The 16367-nt window shown below is 43.8% G+C and overlaps 1 protein-coding gene across 4 annotated transcripts in view; it reads left to right on the forward strand.

Annotated features, from left to right (window-relative positions):
• The window catches only part of arhgef9 (Cdc42 guanine nucleotide exchange factor 9), a 216215-nt gene extending 200194 nt beyond the window's left edge, over window positions 1-16021 (forward strand). For all 4 annotated transcript variants that reach the window (XM_012965915.2, XM_012965916.2, XM_012965917.3 and 1 more), the window contains 3 exons: window positions 2066-2309; window positions 8793-8861; window positions 13775-16021. In XM_012965915.2, coding sequence (XP_012821369.2) covers window positions 2066-2309; window positions 8793-8861; window positions 13775-13962 — 501 coding nt within the window. In that variant the 3' untranslated portion in view covers window positions 13963-16021. The remainder of the gene's footprint in view (window positions 1-2065; window positions 2310-8792; window positions 8862-13774) is intronic.
• The last annotated feature ends 346 nt before the right edge of the window (window positions 16022-16367 follow it).

Genomic DNA, 16367 nt, shown 5'->3' on the forward strand with positions numbered 1-16367 from the left:
AGTTGTGTACCTTAAAGACATAATATTGATCCCACTTAAAGCTCTAAGCTTGTATTGAGGCTGTTCCTCTTTTAACCAGAGTGGCATCTCTTCCTATATCTGCGTTCTTCAGCTTCTACATACTGTATGTATATGCGTCTCTTGTCTTGCATGCAGCTGAATGATGGCTTCTTTCCTCAGCATCTTTTCTCTGCTTGATATTCATGCTTCTCTTACCCTGTTCTGCTCTTGGATACCTTGCTCTCGCACAAACCTTCTGCACCATTGCCGGCACTGCTGGGATCTGCAGAAGCTCTTCTCTAAATGATCTTTTGCGTGATCTTCAGCTCTTTTCATGACTTTCTATTCTTCCTTTGCTTTGTGCAGTTTCCTGTACAATCTGGTCTTTCTACAGTCCTTATCTGATATAACCATAGAGCTAAACCTAAATATTACCAGAGATTTGGAGGCAATGTGCAGAAGCAGTCTGTGAGTGTTAGCCTGTGCATTCCTAAATAATTGCTGTTGGGCACCAAAGCTTGTAATGTGGTAACAGACCTTGTAGCCGGGTCTTACTTATTTTTTTAATCCTTAAACAGTGCATTTTCAAAGATCCCTGGCTTTTGTCATATTCAGATTTCCTACTGTGTGGCATAATGAAACATGCTTCAGTATTGGGAGCAACTCTGTAAACGTTAATGGCAAACTGTAGTATTCAGCAGTTCATCCTTTCTGTCTGATATTCCATAATGTGCTGGATCTATCATTACTATGTATAGTATATATTGTAAAATGGGAAATATTGATCTTTGGTCAAATGTAAGCATTTTCAGGATGCGATGCTACTTACAGAACTCATAGGTCCAGAAATTTAAAAGAGGGTTGTTCACCTTTGAAAAATCTTTTAGTACGATGTAGAGAGTAATATTCTGAGACAATTTGCAATTGGTCTATATTTTTTATTGTTTGTGTTCTTTTATTATTTACCTTTTTGTTCAGCAACTCTCCAGTTTGGAGTTTCAGCAGCTGGTTGCTAGGGTCTAAATTACCATAGCAATTTCCTTAGCAACCAGGGAGGGGTTTGAGTGGGAGACTGGAATATGAATAGTGGGACCCGAATAGAGAAATAAGTTGAAAAAAAATAACAATAACATTGCAGCCTCACAGAGCAATAGTTTTTTTGGCCATTGGGGGTCAGTGACCCCCATTTGAAAACTGTAAGGAGTCATAAGAAGAAGGCAAATAATTTAAAAACTATAAAAAATAAATAATGAAGGCCAATTGAAAAGTTGCTCGGAAACTGACTTTTCCATAACATACTGAAAGTTAACTTGAAGGTGAACCACCCCTTTAAAACACGGGTGTAGAAATCCATAGAAATCAGCAGGTAGCAGTTATTGGCCAAGAAAAATATTTTGGTTGCTATGGGTTACTAGACCTAGGCAAATGTTGCATCTTTTATTTCACTTTAAATAACAGTGATAATGTTTAAATTAAGTAAAAGAAATTTCTGTAGGAATCCCACAAACTTGCCAGGACCAGCACTCAGAGGGAATGCTGTTCAAACATAGAGTGTCCTGGGTAAAATTTGGGGTACCTTTTGCTTACCATTCTAGGAAATCTGCCCGGCAGGGCATTCTACAGGCTGACTGCACTTTTTGTGAAGACTCATTTCTGTTGCTAATTTTTCCTGCAATCTAAACAGGTGGTGTCTCTCTATTCAGTACGTCTATGACCTCTAACGTATTTGTAAAGAGATATCATGTCTGCTCGCAAGCCCCATTTTGAAAACACACTCAACTTTCCATGTAACTTCCTTTCCTCATTCCATTCGTTACCAGTTTAGTCGCAAGTCTTTGCGATTTTTCCAGTGCATTAATATCCTTCCTATGGACTGGCACCCAAGGCGCCTAAAACTGCAGGTGAGGCCTTATGAGGGATCTTGTGTCTATTGTTGCATTCTATTTATCTTAAAATATAAAAATTTGGTTAAACTGTGCTGCCTATTCGCATTAGAGTGACAAGTTTGCCAAGAAGGTGAATTCTTTTAAACCTCTGTGTTAATATACTGTTGGTTTTCTCCCAGGACCTCATACGGAGAGATATCCTGTACTACAAGGGTCGCATGGATATGGATAAATATGAGGTGATCGAAGTAGATGACGGAAGGGACGAGGACTTTAATGTGGGTGTGAAGAATGCCTTTAAGCTTCATAACAAGGAGACAGATGAAGTGCACCTTTTCTTTGCCAAGAAGCTGGAGGAGAAGCTGAGGTGGCTGCGTGCCTTCCGAGAGGAGAGGAAGATGGTGCAAGAAGATGAGAAGATAGGTAAGAGATCCAAGCAAGGCAGCATTTGGCTCACTCATCAGTGGGGGATTACTCATCAGTTGGCTTACTTTGGCTCACTCATTGGTAGGGGGATTACTCATCAGTTGGCTCACTTTGGCTCACTCATCAGTGGGGGGATCACTCATCAGTTGGCTCACTTTGGCTCACTCATCGGTGGGGGGATCACTCATCAGTTGGCTCACTTTGGCTCACTCATCAGTTGGGGGATCACTCATCAGTTGGCTCACTTTGGCTCACTCATCGGTGGGGGGATCACTCATCAGTTGGCTCACTTTGGCTCACTCATTGGTAGGGGGATTACTCATCAGTTGCCTCACTTTGGCTCACTCATCAGTGGGGGATTACTCATCAGTTGGCTTACTTTGGCTCACTCATTGTTAGGGGGATTACTCATCAGTTGGCTCACTTTGGCTCACTCATCAGTGGGGGGATCACTCATCAGTTGGCTCACTTTGGCTCACTCATTGGTAGGGGGATTACTCATCAGTTGGCTCACTTTGGCTCACTCATTGGTGGGGGGATCACTCATCAGTTGGCTTACTTTGGCTCACTCATCATTGGGGGATTACTCATCAGTTGGCTCACTTTGGCTCACTCATCGGTGGGGGGATCACTCATCAGTTGGCTCACTTTGGCTCACTCATTGGTGGGGGGATCACTCATCAGTTGGCTCACTCATCATTGGGGGATCACTCATCAGTTGGCTCACTTTGGCTCACTCATTGGTGGGGGGATCACTCAACAGTTGGCTCACTTTGGCTCACTCATTGGTGAGGGGATCACTCATCAGTTGGCTCACTTTGGCTCACTCATTGGTGGGGGGATCACTCATCAGTTGGCTCACTTTGGCTCACTCATTGGTGGGGGGATCACTCATCAGTTGGCTCACTTTGGCTCACTCATTGGTGGGGGGATCACTCAACAGTTGGCTCACTTTGGCTCACTCATTGGTGGGGGGATCACTCATCAGTTGGCTCACTTTGGCTCACTCATTGGTGAGGGGATCACTCATCAGTTGGCTCACTTTGGCTCACTCATTGGTGGGGGGATCACTCATCAGTTGGCTCACTTTGGCTCACTCATTGGTGAGGGGATCACTCATCAGTTGGCTCACTTTGGCTCACTCATTGGTGGGGGGATCACTCATCAGTTGGCTCACTTTGGCTCACTCATTGGTGGGGGGATCACTCATCAGTTGGCTCACTTTGGCTCACTCATCAGTGGGGGGATCACTCATCAGTTGGCTCACTTTGGCTCACTCATTGGTGGGGGGATCACTCATCAGTTCGCTCACTTTGGCTCACTCATCAGTGGGGTATTACTCATCAGTTGGCTCACTTTGGCTCACTCATCAGTGGGGGATTACTCATCAGTTGGCTCACTTTGGCTCACTCATTGGTGAGGGGATCACTCATTAGTTAGCTCACTTTGGCTCACTCATTGGTGGGGGGATTACTCATCAGTTGGCTCACTTTGGCTCACTCATCAGTGGGGGATTACTCATCAGTTGGCTCACTTTGGCTCACTCATTGGTGGGGGGATCACTCATCAGTTGGCTCACTTTGGCTAACTCATCAGTGGGGGATTACTCATCAGTTGGCTCACTTTGGCTCACTCATCAGTGGGGGATTACTCATCAGTTGGCTCACTTTGGCTCACTCATTGGGGGGGGATCACTCATCAGTTGGCTCACTTTGGCTCACTCATCGGTGGGGGGATCACTCATCAGTTGGCTCACTTTGGCTCACTCATTGGTAGGGGGATTACTCATCAGTTGGCTCACTTTGGCTCACTCATTGGTGGGGGGATCACTCATCAGTTGGCTCACTTTGGCTCACTCATTGGTGGGGGGATCACTCATCAGTTGGCTTACTTTGGCTCACTCATCAGTGGGGGATTACTCATCAGTTGGCTCACTTTGGCTCACTCATTGGTGGGGGGATCACTCATCAGTTGGCTTACTTTGGCTCACTCATCATTGGGGGATTACTCATCAGTTGGCTCACTTTGGCTCACTCATCGGTGGAGGGATCACTCATCAGTTGGCTCACTTTGGCTCACTCATTGGTGAGGGGTTCCCTCATCAGTTGGCTCACTTTGGCTCACTCATTGGTGGGGGGATCACTTATCAGTTGGCTCACTTTGGCTCACTCATCAGTGGGGGATTACTCATCAGTTGGCTCACTTTGGCTCACTCATCGGTGGGGGGATCACTCATCAGTTGGCTCACTTTGGCTCACTCATTGGTGAGGGGATCACTCAACAGTTGGCTCACTTTGGCTCACTCATTGGTGGGGGGATCACTCATCAGTTGGCTCACTCATTGGTGGGGGGATCACTCATCAGTTGGCTCACTTTGGCTCACTCATCAGTGGGGGATTACTCATCAGTTGGCTCACTTTGGCTCACTCATCGGTGGGGGGATCACTCATCAGTTGGCTCACTTTGGCTCACTCATTGGTGGGGGGATCACTCAACAGTTGGCTCACTTTGGCTCACTCATTGGTGGGGGGATCACTCATCAGTTGGCTCACTTTGGCTCACTAATTGGTGAGGGGATCACTCATCAGTTGGCTCACTTTGGCTCACTCATTGGTGGGGGGATCACTCATCAGTTGGCTCACTTTGGCTCACTCATTGGTGAGGGGATCACTCATCAGTTGGCTCACTTTGGCTCACTCATTGGTGGGGGGATCACTCATCAATTGGCTCACTTTGGCTCACTCATTGGTGGGGGGATCACTTATCAGTTGGCTCACTTTGGCTCACTCATTGGTGGGGGGATCACTCATCAGTTGGCTTACTTTGGCTCACTCATCAGTGGGGGATTACTCATCAGTTGGCTCACTTTGGCTCACTCATTGGTGGGGGGATCACTCATCAGTTGGCTCACTTTGGCTAACTCATCAGTGGGGGATTACTCATCAGTTGGCTCACTTTGGCTCACTCATCAGTGGGGGATTACTCATCAGTTGGCTCACTTTGGCTCACTCATTGGGGGGGGATCACTCATCAGTTGGCTCACTTTGGCTCACTCATCGGTGGGGGGATCACTCATCAGTTGGCTCACTTTGGCTCACTCATTGGTAGGGGGATTACTCATCAGTTGGCTCACTTTGGCTCACTCATTGGTGGGGGGATCACTCATCAGTTGGCTCACTTTGGCTCACTCATTGGTGGGGGGATCACTCATCAGTTGGCTTACTTTGGCTCACTCATCAGTGGGGGATTACTCATCAGTTGGCTCACTTTGGCTCACTCATTGGTGGGGGGATCACTCATCAGTTGGCTTACTTTGGCTCACTCATCATTGGGGGATTACTCATCAGTTGGCTCACTTTGGCTCACTCATCGGTGGAGGGATCACTCATCAGTTGGCTCACTTTGGCTCACTCATTGGTGAGGGGTTCCCTCATCAGTTGGCTCACTTTGGCTCACTCATTGGTGGGGGGATCACTTATCAGTTGGCTCACTTTGGCTCACTCATCAGTGGGGGATTACTCATCAGTTGGCTCACTTTGGCTCACTCATCGGTGGGGGGATCACTCATCAGTTGGCTCACTTTGGCTCACTCATTGGTGAGGGGATCACTCAACATTTGGCTCACTTTGGCTCACTCATTGGTGGGGGGATCACTCATCAGTTGGCTCACTCATTGGTGGGGGGATCACTCATCAGTTGGCTCACTTTGGCTCACTCATCAGTGGGGGATTACTCATCAGTTGGCTCACTTTGGCTCACTCATCGGTGGGGGGATCACTCATCAGTTGGCTCACTTTGGCTCACTCATTGGTGGGGGGATCACTCAACAGTTGGCTCACTTTGGCTCACTCATTGGTGGGGGGATCACTCATCAGTTGGCTCACTTTGGCTCACTAATTGGTGAGGGGATCACTCATCAGTTGGCTCACTTTGGCTCACTCATTGGTGGGGGGATCACTCATCAGTTGGCTCACTTTGGCTCACTCATTGGTGAGGGGATCACTCATCAGTTGGCTCACTTTGGCTCACTCATTGGTGGGGGGATCACTCATCAATTGGCTCACTTTGGCTCACTCATTGGTGGGGGGATCACTTATCAGTTGGCTCACTTTGGCTCACTCATTGGTGGGGGGATCACTCATCAGTTGGCTTACTTTGGCTCACTCATCAGTGGGGATTACTCATTAGTTGGCTCACTTTGGCTCACTCATTGGTGGGGGGATCACTCATCAGTTGGCTCACTTTGGCTCACTCATTGGTGGGGGGATCACTTATCAGTTGGCTCACTTTGGCTCACTCATCAGTGGGGATTACTCATTAGTTGGCTCACTTTGGCTCACTCATTGGTGGGGGGATCACTCATCAGTTGGCTCACTTTGGCTCACTCATTGGTGGGGGGATCACTCATCAGTTGGCTTACTTTGGCTCACTCATTGGTGGGGGGATCACTCATCAATTGGCTCACTTTGGCTCACTCATTGGTGGGGGGATCACTTATCAGTTGGCTCACTTTGGCTCACTCATCAGTGGGGATTACTCATCAGTTGGCTCACTTTGGCTCACTCATTGGTGGGGGGATCACTCATCAGTTGGCTCACTTTGGCTCACTCATTGGTGGGGGGATCACTCATCAGTTGGCTTACTTTGGCTCACTCATCAGTGGGGGATTATCCATCAGTTAGCTCACTTTGGCTCACTCATCAGTAGGGGATTACCCATCAGTTAGCTCACTTTGGCTCACTCATCAGTGGGGGATTACTCATCAGTTGGCTCACTTTGGCTCACTCATTGGTGGGGGGATCACTCATCAGTTGGCTCACTCATCAGTGGGGGACTACTCATTAGTTGCCTGTGTATTTGCCCCAAATTAGGGATATAAGGAATCAGTATCAAAAGGTGAATGTGCCTTATTTAGAATTATGACATATTTAACCATTGTGGGGTAGTTTTTTACATTACCTTTTAGAGTGTTATAGAATGGCTAATTCTAAGCAACTTTTCAATTGGTCTTCATTTTTTTTTATTATTATTTTATTCAGGTCCTCTCATATTCATATACCAATTTGCAACCAAATAGCTGTTAAAATTCAGTCACAGATTCAGTAATGTTTGCAACGACAAACACGTTTTAACCACCAATCACACCCACCCAAGATGGGCTTTCAGGTGTATGCAGAAGAGCAAATATACATACTCCTAACATCTTATCCTAACTGGCCTTCAGGCTGATCAACCCTCAGAGGGGGAAACGAGCAGTTAAGGAACCACTACTATAAGCAGTGACCTAAAAAATCAGAACACACGCCATTTATTGCAGTTTATTCAATGCATAAAATGGTCTTGCCATGAGGTGAAGTATGACCCTTGTCTCATGTGGCAGTTTGTGGCACTTTACCAGTAGTAGTGTCTTTACGGGCTGATTTTTTTTTTAAACTAGAAATTCAGCATTTCTACATGCATATTCTAGTTTGTTGGTAAAGCTGTAGCTGATATACTGATAGTGAATATCACTCACAGTGTGTTTAATTAGTGCTAATGTTTGTACATTTGGCACCGAAATCACTTCTGTTCACAGCAGTTGTCCTACCCACCAGCAGTTATTGACCAATTCCTAACAAAGTGCAAGCTGGAATAATAATCACTTTGTTCCCAAATGCATTTTCTGCAAGATAAAAAGGTAATTCTTTTTTCTGATGGCAATGGTCTCGCTTGTGTTTTATCCAACGTGCGTAAAATTACAATGTTCAAAATGCGTCTGCACAATTTCCAGAAAGACGCCTGTAACAATCTTCTTATGTTAGTCACGCACAAACCTATGAACTGGCTACAGAGCAAACCTGCACAGTGAGAAAGTACTTGAAGATAATTTAAAGGGGACATATAACTTTCATAGCAGTGGTGCAGGACTACAACTCCCAGCATTTTGCAGCATTTTGCAGCATTTTAGTATTACTCATCTTATTTGGAGATGGCTTTTTCGTTTGAAAGGGAGGCAGCCCTTGCAAGTTGATTCCATCTTATAATAAAGGGGATCCTAAACCCTCTGCAAAGGTGCTTATTCCCCACCCCGGTATATATCCAAGAATTAAAAAAGCAAGCATATTCACCAAACAAAGAAATACCTGTGCTGATTTTGACCTCCCAATATTACACTGCAATTAAATACAAAGAGGGGGGCATACTGCAGTTTATTTGTTCTGTGCTGAAAAACTGTGTAAAGTGGGTTTCTTATTGGAGGGGTCTCTTGTATTTACTGGGTCAACCATAATGTTGCTAGACTACAGCTCCCAGCATGCTTTACCTCTTGATAATATGTTGGAGAATGCTGGACCTTGTAGTCCAGAACTATTTAAGAGAAGTATGGTTGAGCAACAGGATTTAGATCCTGTTATTCAGTTTGAGCAGTCACTACTATTTCTTGTGCTATTAAGGACCTTTTTCAGGGATTTAATTTTTTTCTGGCTCTTTGTTATTTATTAGGTTTTGAAATATCTGAATACCAGAAGAAGCAAGCAGCAATGACTGTGCGGAAAGTCAGCAAGCAGAAAGGTACGTTCTATTCCATGCCATGAGTTCCATTTAAGCAGCCATAAGTGCCAGGGTTGTACATAGGTAACTATGGGAGTATGGAGTCTACACATGCTGAAGAAACATGGGGCATTTAAAGTAGTAAGGAGGGGACAAAACTGTGTAAAGTTGTATTGGTCCTGTGTGAAAATCCTGCATGAGCCGTCAAGCACAATGGACTGTAAGCCTACAGACAGGTATTTTGTCATTTGCCTAATGATGATTATAACAAGTAGGTATAAATCCCATAGCTTCGTACATTGAATGTTTTACACATTAGACATACAAATTGCATTCAAATACTGACTGATATAGGATGTTAGGATGTAAAGAGACCCGCTCACCCTACTGATTCATAATAGGAAAACTGCAAAACTATCCCCACAAGTTAAAAAAAAAAAGCTATTCCACACAACTGAGCAATTCAGTCTGTATCCAGGAGTTGCGGATAGTTGTGCAAACAGTATCTGCATGCATTTGGCTGTGTATTTCTATGCCTGTGCAATTATACATTTGCAAATATTACACAGACAGGCTAATGTGCAGTTATTCTATAGGTGTAGCCATCTAAAGGATATGTAGATTTAGTTCCTGTGTAGGGACAAGCTAATCTGTCCCATTTCACTTCACTGAAAAATTTGCAAAACATGACTTTTTTGATGTAACCGTGACTTATTTGACACAACCGCAACTTACCTAATGCACCTACGACTTTTTGACATAACCACCCCCTCTCCCCTGGGCCATCTATAACACATTAACATTTTATATAAAGGTGAACATCCCCTTTCAAGCATGTAATGATGTGGAAGTTGCTTAAGAGACAGCAGTAACATTCAAAAGAACATGTTTATGTGCTGATATTGATCTCAGTGACAGTCATAATTCCTGGGCATTCGTAGTGCCACTAAATATGCTTCATTGCCTCGGCTGCTAGTTAAGGATGGCATTAGACTAAATATTTAAGTGTCTGACAGGTCCCTTTGGCACTTAAGACTTTCAGACCTTGCACATTCTGCTTTAATAATGGCAGTGATTCGTAAAGGAGTTAAATTTGCACCTGTCTAGCAGGACGTGTGAGTAATAAAAAGGGTCTGGCACAGTGCTCTCACCAACAGCGTACAGTAAGCATTGTAGTTAATTTTATAGCCCACAAGGGAGTTCCATGGAAAGTCCTTTGGCTCGGGAGGATGCATGTAACCTTACTCAGTTATGCAGTGTAGCTACGGGGAAATTAAATGGTCTGTTGGTAGAACTCTCTCAGCTTAATGATTTTTCTGTTTAAACAAGGCTGTAAATTATATAGTGTTGTCCTCAGATTAATGCTAAGTACAAGTCTACAGATATTTTACAACACTGCTGTCTTCTGCGATGGGAGCCCATGATCTCACAGACAACATGTTCAGGAACCAAATAATTTATAAAATAGGGATGTCATAAAGTGAATGTTGTCTCTAAGCCTGGTCTGAAATTTTTAACAGATAATAAACTCTGTTGCTAAAATAAACACAAATAGGCAACATTTGTTCCAGCAATGTTCCACCTGCTAACTTCTTTATGTCTTCATAAGTCTCTGTATTCGAAACCCCAGCTTTTGGAAAGCAAGGGGTGTGCACTGGATATACAGTGGCATGCTTTGGGTAGGGTCTGTAAATAAGGAATACGTACAGGTATTCCTCTATTGTTTAATAGAGATAAAACTCATTGTTTGTGTGACCACCTTCCATCGTGGACCTGCACCCTGCCTAAATATTTCTAGTTAATGGGTGTGCTTCTCTGTTCTGTTTGTATTTTAGTCTCAACTTCAAGTTTGATTCTTGACAGTTTGCTACCTGCCCTGACCCTGTCTGTTTTTGTTAAAGCCTTGTGTGACTAGTCTGTACTCCAGATTCTGATCTGGTTTGACCCAACATTGTCTAAATTTGAGACCTCTAATCATTATCCACTCATCCCTTTAGATCTTTTTGTCCAAATGAACAGAACTGTGCAAGAAGCAAGGACTGTACTTTTATTGTTATGATACACTCAGGGTAGTGGCTGAGCAGTGTAATTTTTCATACCAAAGAGGATATATGCTGCCCATTATATAATGGACAGCATATATCCTCTGCGCTGTGAAAAATGTTCCCCAATGAAAATTCACCTACGATTCCCAATTACAAGTATCATAACAATAAAAGAACATTCCTTGCTTCTAGCACAGTTCTGTTTATTTGGACAAAAAGATCTAATTTGATGACTGGCATTTCTCACTTCGATAAGAGTGAACATTTTTAATAAAGCGCCCAGCAAAGCAAAGCAAGGTGCAACCCCAGTTGGATGTGTTTCAGTTCTCTTTTCTTGCCTCGCTGATGTGCTCACAGGCACTCAAACAGCCTGCAATATTTATAAGGGAGAAATGTTCAAGCAGCTGCTTGCTGTAAGGAAACAGGAGGCACATGCGGCTCACATGGCATAGGAGTGGACAGTTTGCCACCATGGGGCTGTTTCACTATGAAACTTTAATACCTTATTGAGGAAATAAAAAACATGTGGCACTTGCAGGTTTTCCTTTATAGAATCTACCCCATATGTGATTTCTGGAACTATCTTTTCAATACAGAAATGTAAAGATCTGTTAAAATGATTCATTGAATGAAACATGCCTTTAACCACTATATTCCTATTTGTGGTTTAATCTTTGGGCTATGCAGTGTGTTGTCTGATGAATGTGACCCATGTTTAATTCCAATGCCACTTGTACAAGCACAAATATCCCACACTCTAACTAACCTCCTCTTGCTGCCCCAAAAAAACCCTAAAAAGAAATGCCCTCAACATTTTCATGGGCCAAGAGGTACTAGCATCCATAACAAAGACCTATTGGCTCCTGGTAACTTCAAAAGCCGAAATTCCGATTGCACTCTCTGCACTAGCATAGCTCCCAACTGTCCCGATTTTCACAGGACAGTCCCTCTTTTGACAGCTCAACCCGCAGTCCCGGATTCTTACTGAAAAGTCCCTCATTTCCCTTTCATCTCCTGCACAGAATACTAGAAATTATACAAATGTAATTAAAAAGTAGCTTTTGGCACAGAGCCCACAAAGTTAACAAGCTTCAGCTGCACCTAGAAACATTGTTTCTTACATTTAATTAAATAAGTTATCAAGCCACACCTGCACTTAAATACAATTATAACTAATAAGCTAAACAGGTCTTTTGGGGAACTGAGACTTGCAGCATAAAGGGCAATTTCAGCTTTTTCAGCAAAACTGTAATAACACATAAAACAGGACCCCAAAATCCCCAGAAATGTGTTCAAGCTTTAAATAACCTGCCAAATTTAGTTAAATGGTAGTGGCATTTAGCGGGTGTGGCCGCAAAAACATGCGTGGTCAAACAAATTTTGCCACACTGCATGCTGCATTTATTTTTGTCCCTCTTTCCAAAATATTGGGAGGTATGTACTAGCGATGCATCCTGCCTCGACTCGCTGCAATGCAAAGAAATGAGCACGGAGGGGCAAGGGGAGGCGGCATCGACTAGGCCCCTGCTTGTACCTGCTCTCACTTGCTTCCTTACCCTCACTTTTCTGCCCATCTCCTATCTTGAGACAACAGCACCCATTCTCCACTTAACCCTCACTTGCCTGCCTACTCACCACAACAGCTCTCCTCTTTGCTTCCTTCTCACCCGTAACAAACTCCAGAGCCCTACAGCAGTCAGGATCACAAGTACTAAAGTCCTTCCCTCTGGCTGATACGAGGCAATACACTCACACACAAACCAAGGGCACATATACAGTCTAGGTGTAAAATATACAACTGGTTATACATTGGCTTTGAATGATTTGTGGTCATTTATACACCCCTGTCTTAGCCATACAGATATTGATTGACACACAGGGTCAGACCCGACCCTTGCCAGCACCCCCCATGCCCGACCACTCCTCCCCTGACGTGTTAAATGTACGCGCTCAGGGGAGGACATCAAGTGGGGGGCCCTGCAAGGGGGGTTAGGGGAGTCCCTGCGGGGGGTGAGGGGTCAGGGGACGCGGCCAGCGGGGGCATCTGCAGGGCCCCTGGGGCGGGAGCCCCGGTGGGCCCTTCACCCCCCAGTCCGACCCTGCTGACACATCAATTTATATATATTCCTTTGTTCCTTATATCTACAATATCACCAAGCAACATATGGAATGCCCTATGGATAAGGGTGGGGGAAGTTTATCTCATTGAGGGGGTATATATTCAAGACAAAGAAGAGTCTGAGACACAGACACACATGCTACACATTCAGACACTTGCACACACATATAAGACACATACTTTCATACACATAATACACTGTTCATGCATCATATTCATATGTACATGTATTTTGTTTCATGCATTTCATGATGATATATCTGACTGGCTAAATATTTTATAATTTGTATGTATTTTTCTGTAACGTTATTTCCACACATTAAAAATACCGAAAATATCACACAGGTGAGTGGTATCAGTTGATCAAAGAACTTACTCAAAGTTGTTGAGTATACAGCAATTATTACACTAGGTTACATCAGCCAATTAATGGACAGAGTGTTTTTTTTGTTTTTTTTACACCCACAGTTCCTGTTATAGTTAGAGCTGCATTATTTCCTGTCAGGTGATCTCTGAGGGAGCACACACAACATCACAAAATGGTGGCTCAAGGGAAATGTAAAAGGGAAATGTTTACTGTTATGTATACGCCAATCAGAGAAGATTCTTTAATAGGATGTTACATTTTAAAACAACTGGCAACTAGGACTTGGTAGCCAAAGCTTTGCCATGCTTTCTGCTACCGGTTGGGATACATTCATTGTTGAAATATATTCTCTCTGTTTTAACGGAAGGCTGATTTGTCCTATGTCTGTGTTTCTCTTTCCTAGCTGGTGTCAGCTGCCCTCGCTCCGTTCCTCCAGCATATCCGCCCCCTCAGGAACCAGGGGCCATCCAAGGACAGTATATGGTGACCGATGGCATTTCTCAACCACAAGTTTTTGAGTTCACGGAACCCAGGAGAAGTCAATCGCCATTCTGGCAAAACTTCAGCAGGTTGACGCCTTTTAAAAAATAATACAGAGATATAAATATATATATATAAATATATATATTGAGAAAGGAGTATTAGAATAAAGAAGAAAATTATATTTATAGATGGACTTTTTTTCGGAGAAGCCTTGTCACAACTAAACCATGAAAGGACCAAAAATCCAATAAGATAGGAATATTAACTAAAAACTTTATTTTTCTTTTTAAAAAAAAATGTTTTTTTCCTGTCGGAAAACAGGAACTGATCTGCTTCGGGAATCTCCACGAGACTCATTTTCTCTCTTTCTCTCTGAAAAGCTCATTTGGGACCACACGACGGGACATGCCCGTGCTGTGGCGTTCCTAGGATTCCACTTCCCGTGTGTGCTAGTGACAACTCATGGCTTGTGGTTTATTGGTTCCGGGGAATATTGCACATTTTACGAGAGCAGCCACTCCACTATCGCTATCAAGGCCCCTGGAGCCAAGAACAGCCTGATATAAAGTTGCACAACCTGCGTTCATTTGAAGAAATCTCATCCATCGTTAAAGTTAACGCCTGCAGCTGCAGTGGGGATTGCCATATATGTCAAGTCCCCCTGGCACTGAAGGGGTTAATCCTCCTTCATATCATTATCCCCTCATTAGTGTACATTTTTTTTAAATTACAATCTGAGTTTTCACAGAGTGAATGCAAGGCATTTCTTTACACTGTACAGAGGCTGATTTCATGGACAAATGGACTGCGTGTGGTAAAACTAGAGGGACTGCAACTGAAACTGCCTGCACATTTCCAGACCTTCTGTGTTGTTTTAATTGGTGTCAGCGCGGCGCGTGTTTACAAGCAGGCTTACCGGGGACACTAGCGATGAACCACTTACCTGTCAGTCTGTCCACTCTTCTACCTATTCTGAGCTGTGCCTGTAAAGGGAAAGTCTTTCTCGGTGGCCCTGCCAGTCTCGCTCACTGCTTTAGTTGTTTTGTAGATATTATTAGTAATGGCAAGTAATGAGGGGAACAATACTAGACTTTTTTTTCATTCCTCATTCTTGGGTGAGCAGATTTGCATTTTTAATGATCATTCTGTGGTGAGATTTATTTTTATGTTCTGTCTTTCTCCAAAGAAACCGTTTTGTTTAGTCTGTTAATTTATACGCCAACATGCATATGAGCAAGCATACAATCTTCCTTTCTGCAGTGGCTTGTATTCATTTACTTTTAGGCTGTCCCAACACTGGCCATTAGCAGACCTCCAGCACTTTTAGACTTTTGGTGTTTTATTAGTGTGCTTTCCCATCCTTAAAGGAGAAGGAAAGCAGTTTCTTCCAAACAGATTAGCCACAATAGTGAAAGCTAGAACGCTATATTTATTCTGTAGAATGCTATACCATACCTGAGTAAACAGCCCTAGTAGCTCTTTGTGTTTAAGAAAGCAGCTGCCATATTAGTTTGATGTGATGTCACTTCCTTCGCCTGCACAATTGTGTCTCTGGCTGGCTCGTAGCTTTGGGTTCAGATTACAGCAGGGAGGGGTGGAGGAAGCAGGGGGAAAGGAGAGGAACAAGCTGAGCAGGCTACAGCCCGTGCCCGGGAGTTTTGAGCTGAGTGATGGAACTCTGATACCAAAGCCCATGTGTACACAATAGAAGCAAAGGAAAGCTATGTTTGACAGAGGACTAAGAGCAGCATTACTGTGAGTGTTTATTGGTGTATTTACATAGACCTTTCTGATAAAGCTTACATAGTTTTACAGTTTCCTTCTCCTTTAAAGCTGCAACCAACTGGCTCGTATTTGGAGCCCCTTATATTGGAGCCTTTATATTACTCAGTTTCCAGTTCCCTGGAAACCTTTTACAGATTGAGTCAATGGAGGGATGCCAGGCCTCCAGCCAGCTGGTTGCACCAGTGAAAAGCTGTTACATTGAGAAAGCACAGTAATATATGGGCACATAGATTCTGCATTATGCTGTTTTTGGAGGGTGTACCAACAGCACATACAGAAGTCCCTATACTTATAGAACACGGAGGTGAAACACAGGTAAAAAAAAAAATCAGGGCAATTTGTCAAAAAAGCTTTCCATTAAAACTTGGTGAATTTTCCTTGATATGAAAGTTTTCCTTAAATCTTTTTTAAACTTGAGTCTGGAAACTGTTTGCCATCTCATTTTTACATGGGTGACATTAAAAGCCAAGCCTGGCAGTAAGGCTCAGCCATGCTGTTACCGGAATGGTTTCTTCTCAAAGTGGCAATAATGTTAGTCATATTTAATGCCTGTAGGCGTTGTTAGTACTGTAGCGAGAGCTTGTGATGGAAGGCACCTGACCCCCCCCCCCCCCCACCATGCAATAACTGCTGTCAAGCCTTGTTTGGCACTGATGCCAGCTTGAAGTTTAAAAATCTGTGAAGTCAGTATACATCATTGTGTTGGTAGCCAGTGAGTTTCTGAGGTT

This window comes from Xenopus tropicalis, chromosome 8 (genome assembly GCF_000004195.4).
Source record: "Xenopus tropicalis strain Nigerian chromosome 8, UCB_Xtro_10.0, whole genome shotgun sequence".
In the NCBI taxonomy this organism is placed as follows: domain Eukaryota; kingdom Metazoa; phylum Chordata; class Amphibia; order Anura; family Pipidae; genus Xenopus; species Xenopus tropicalis.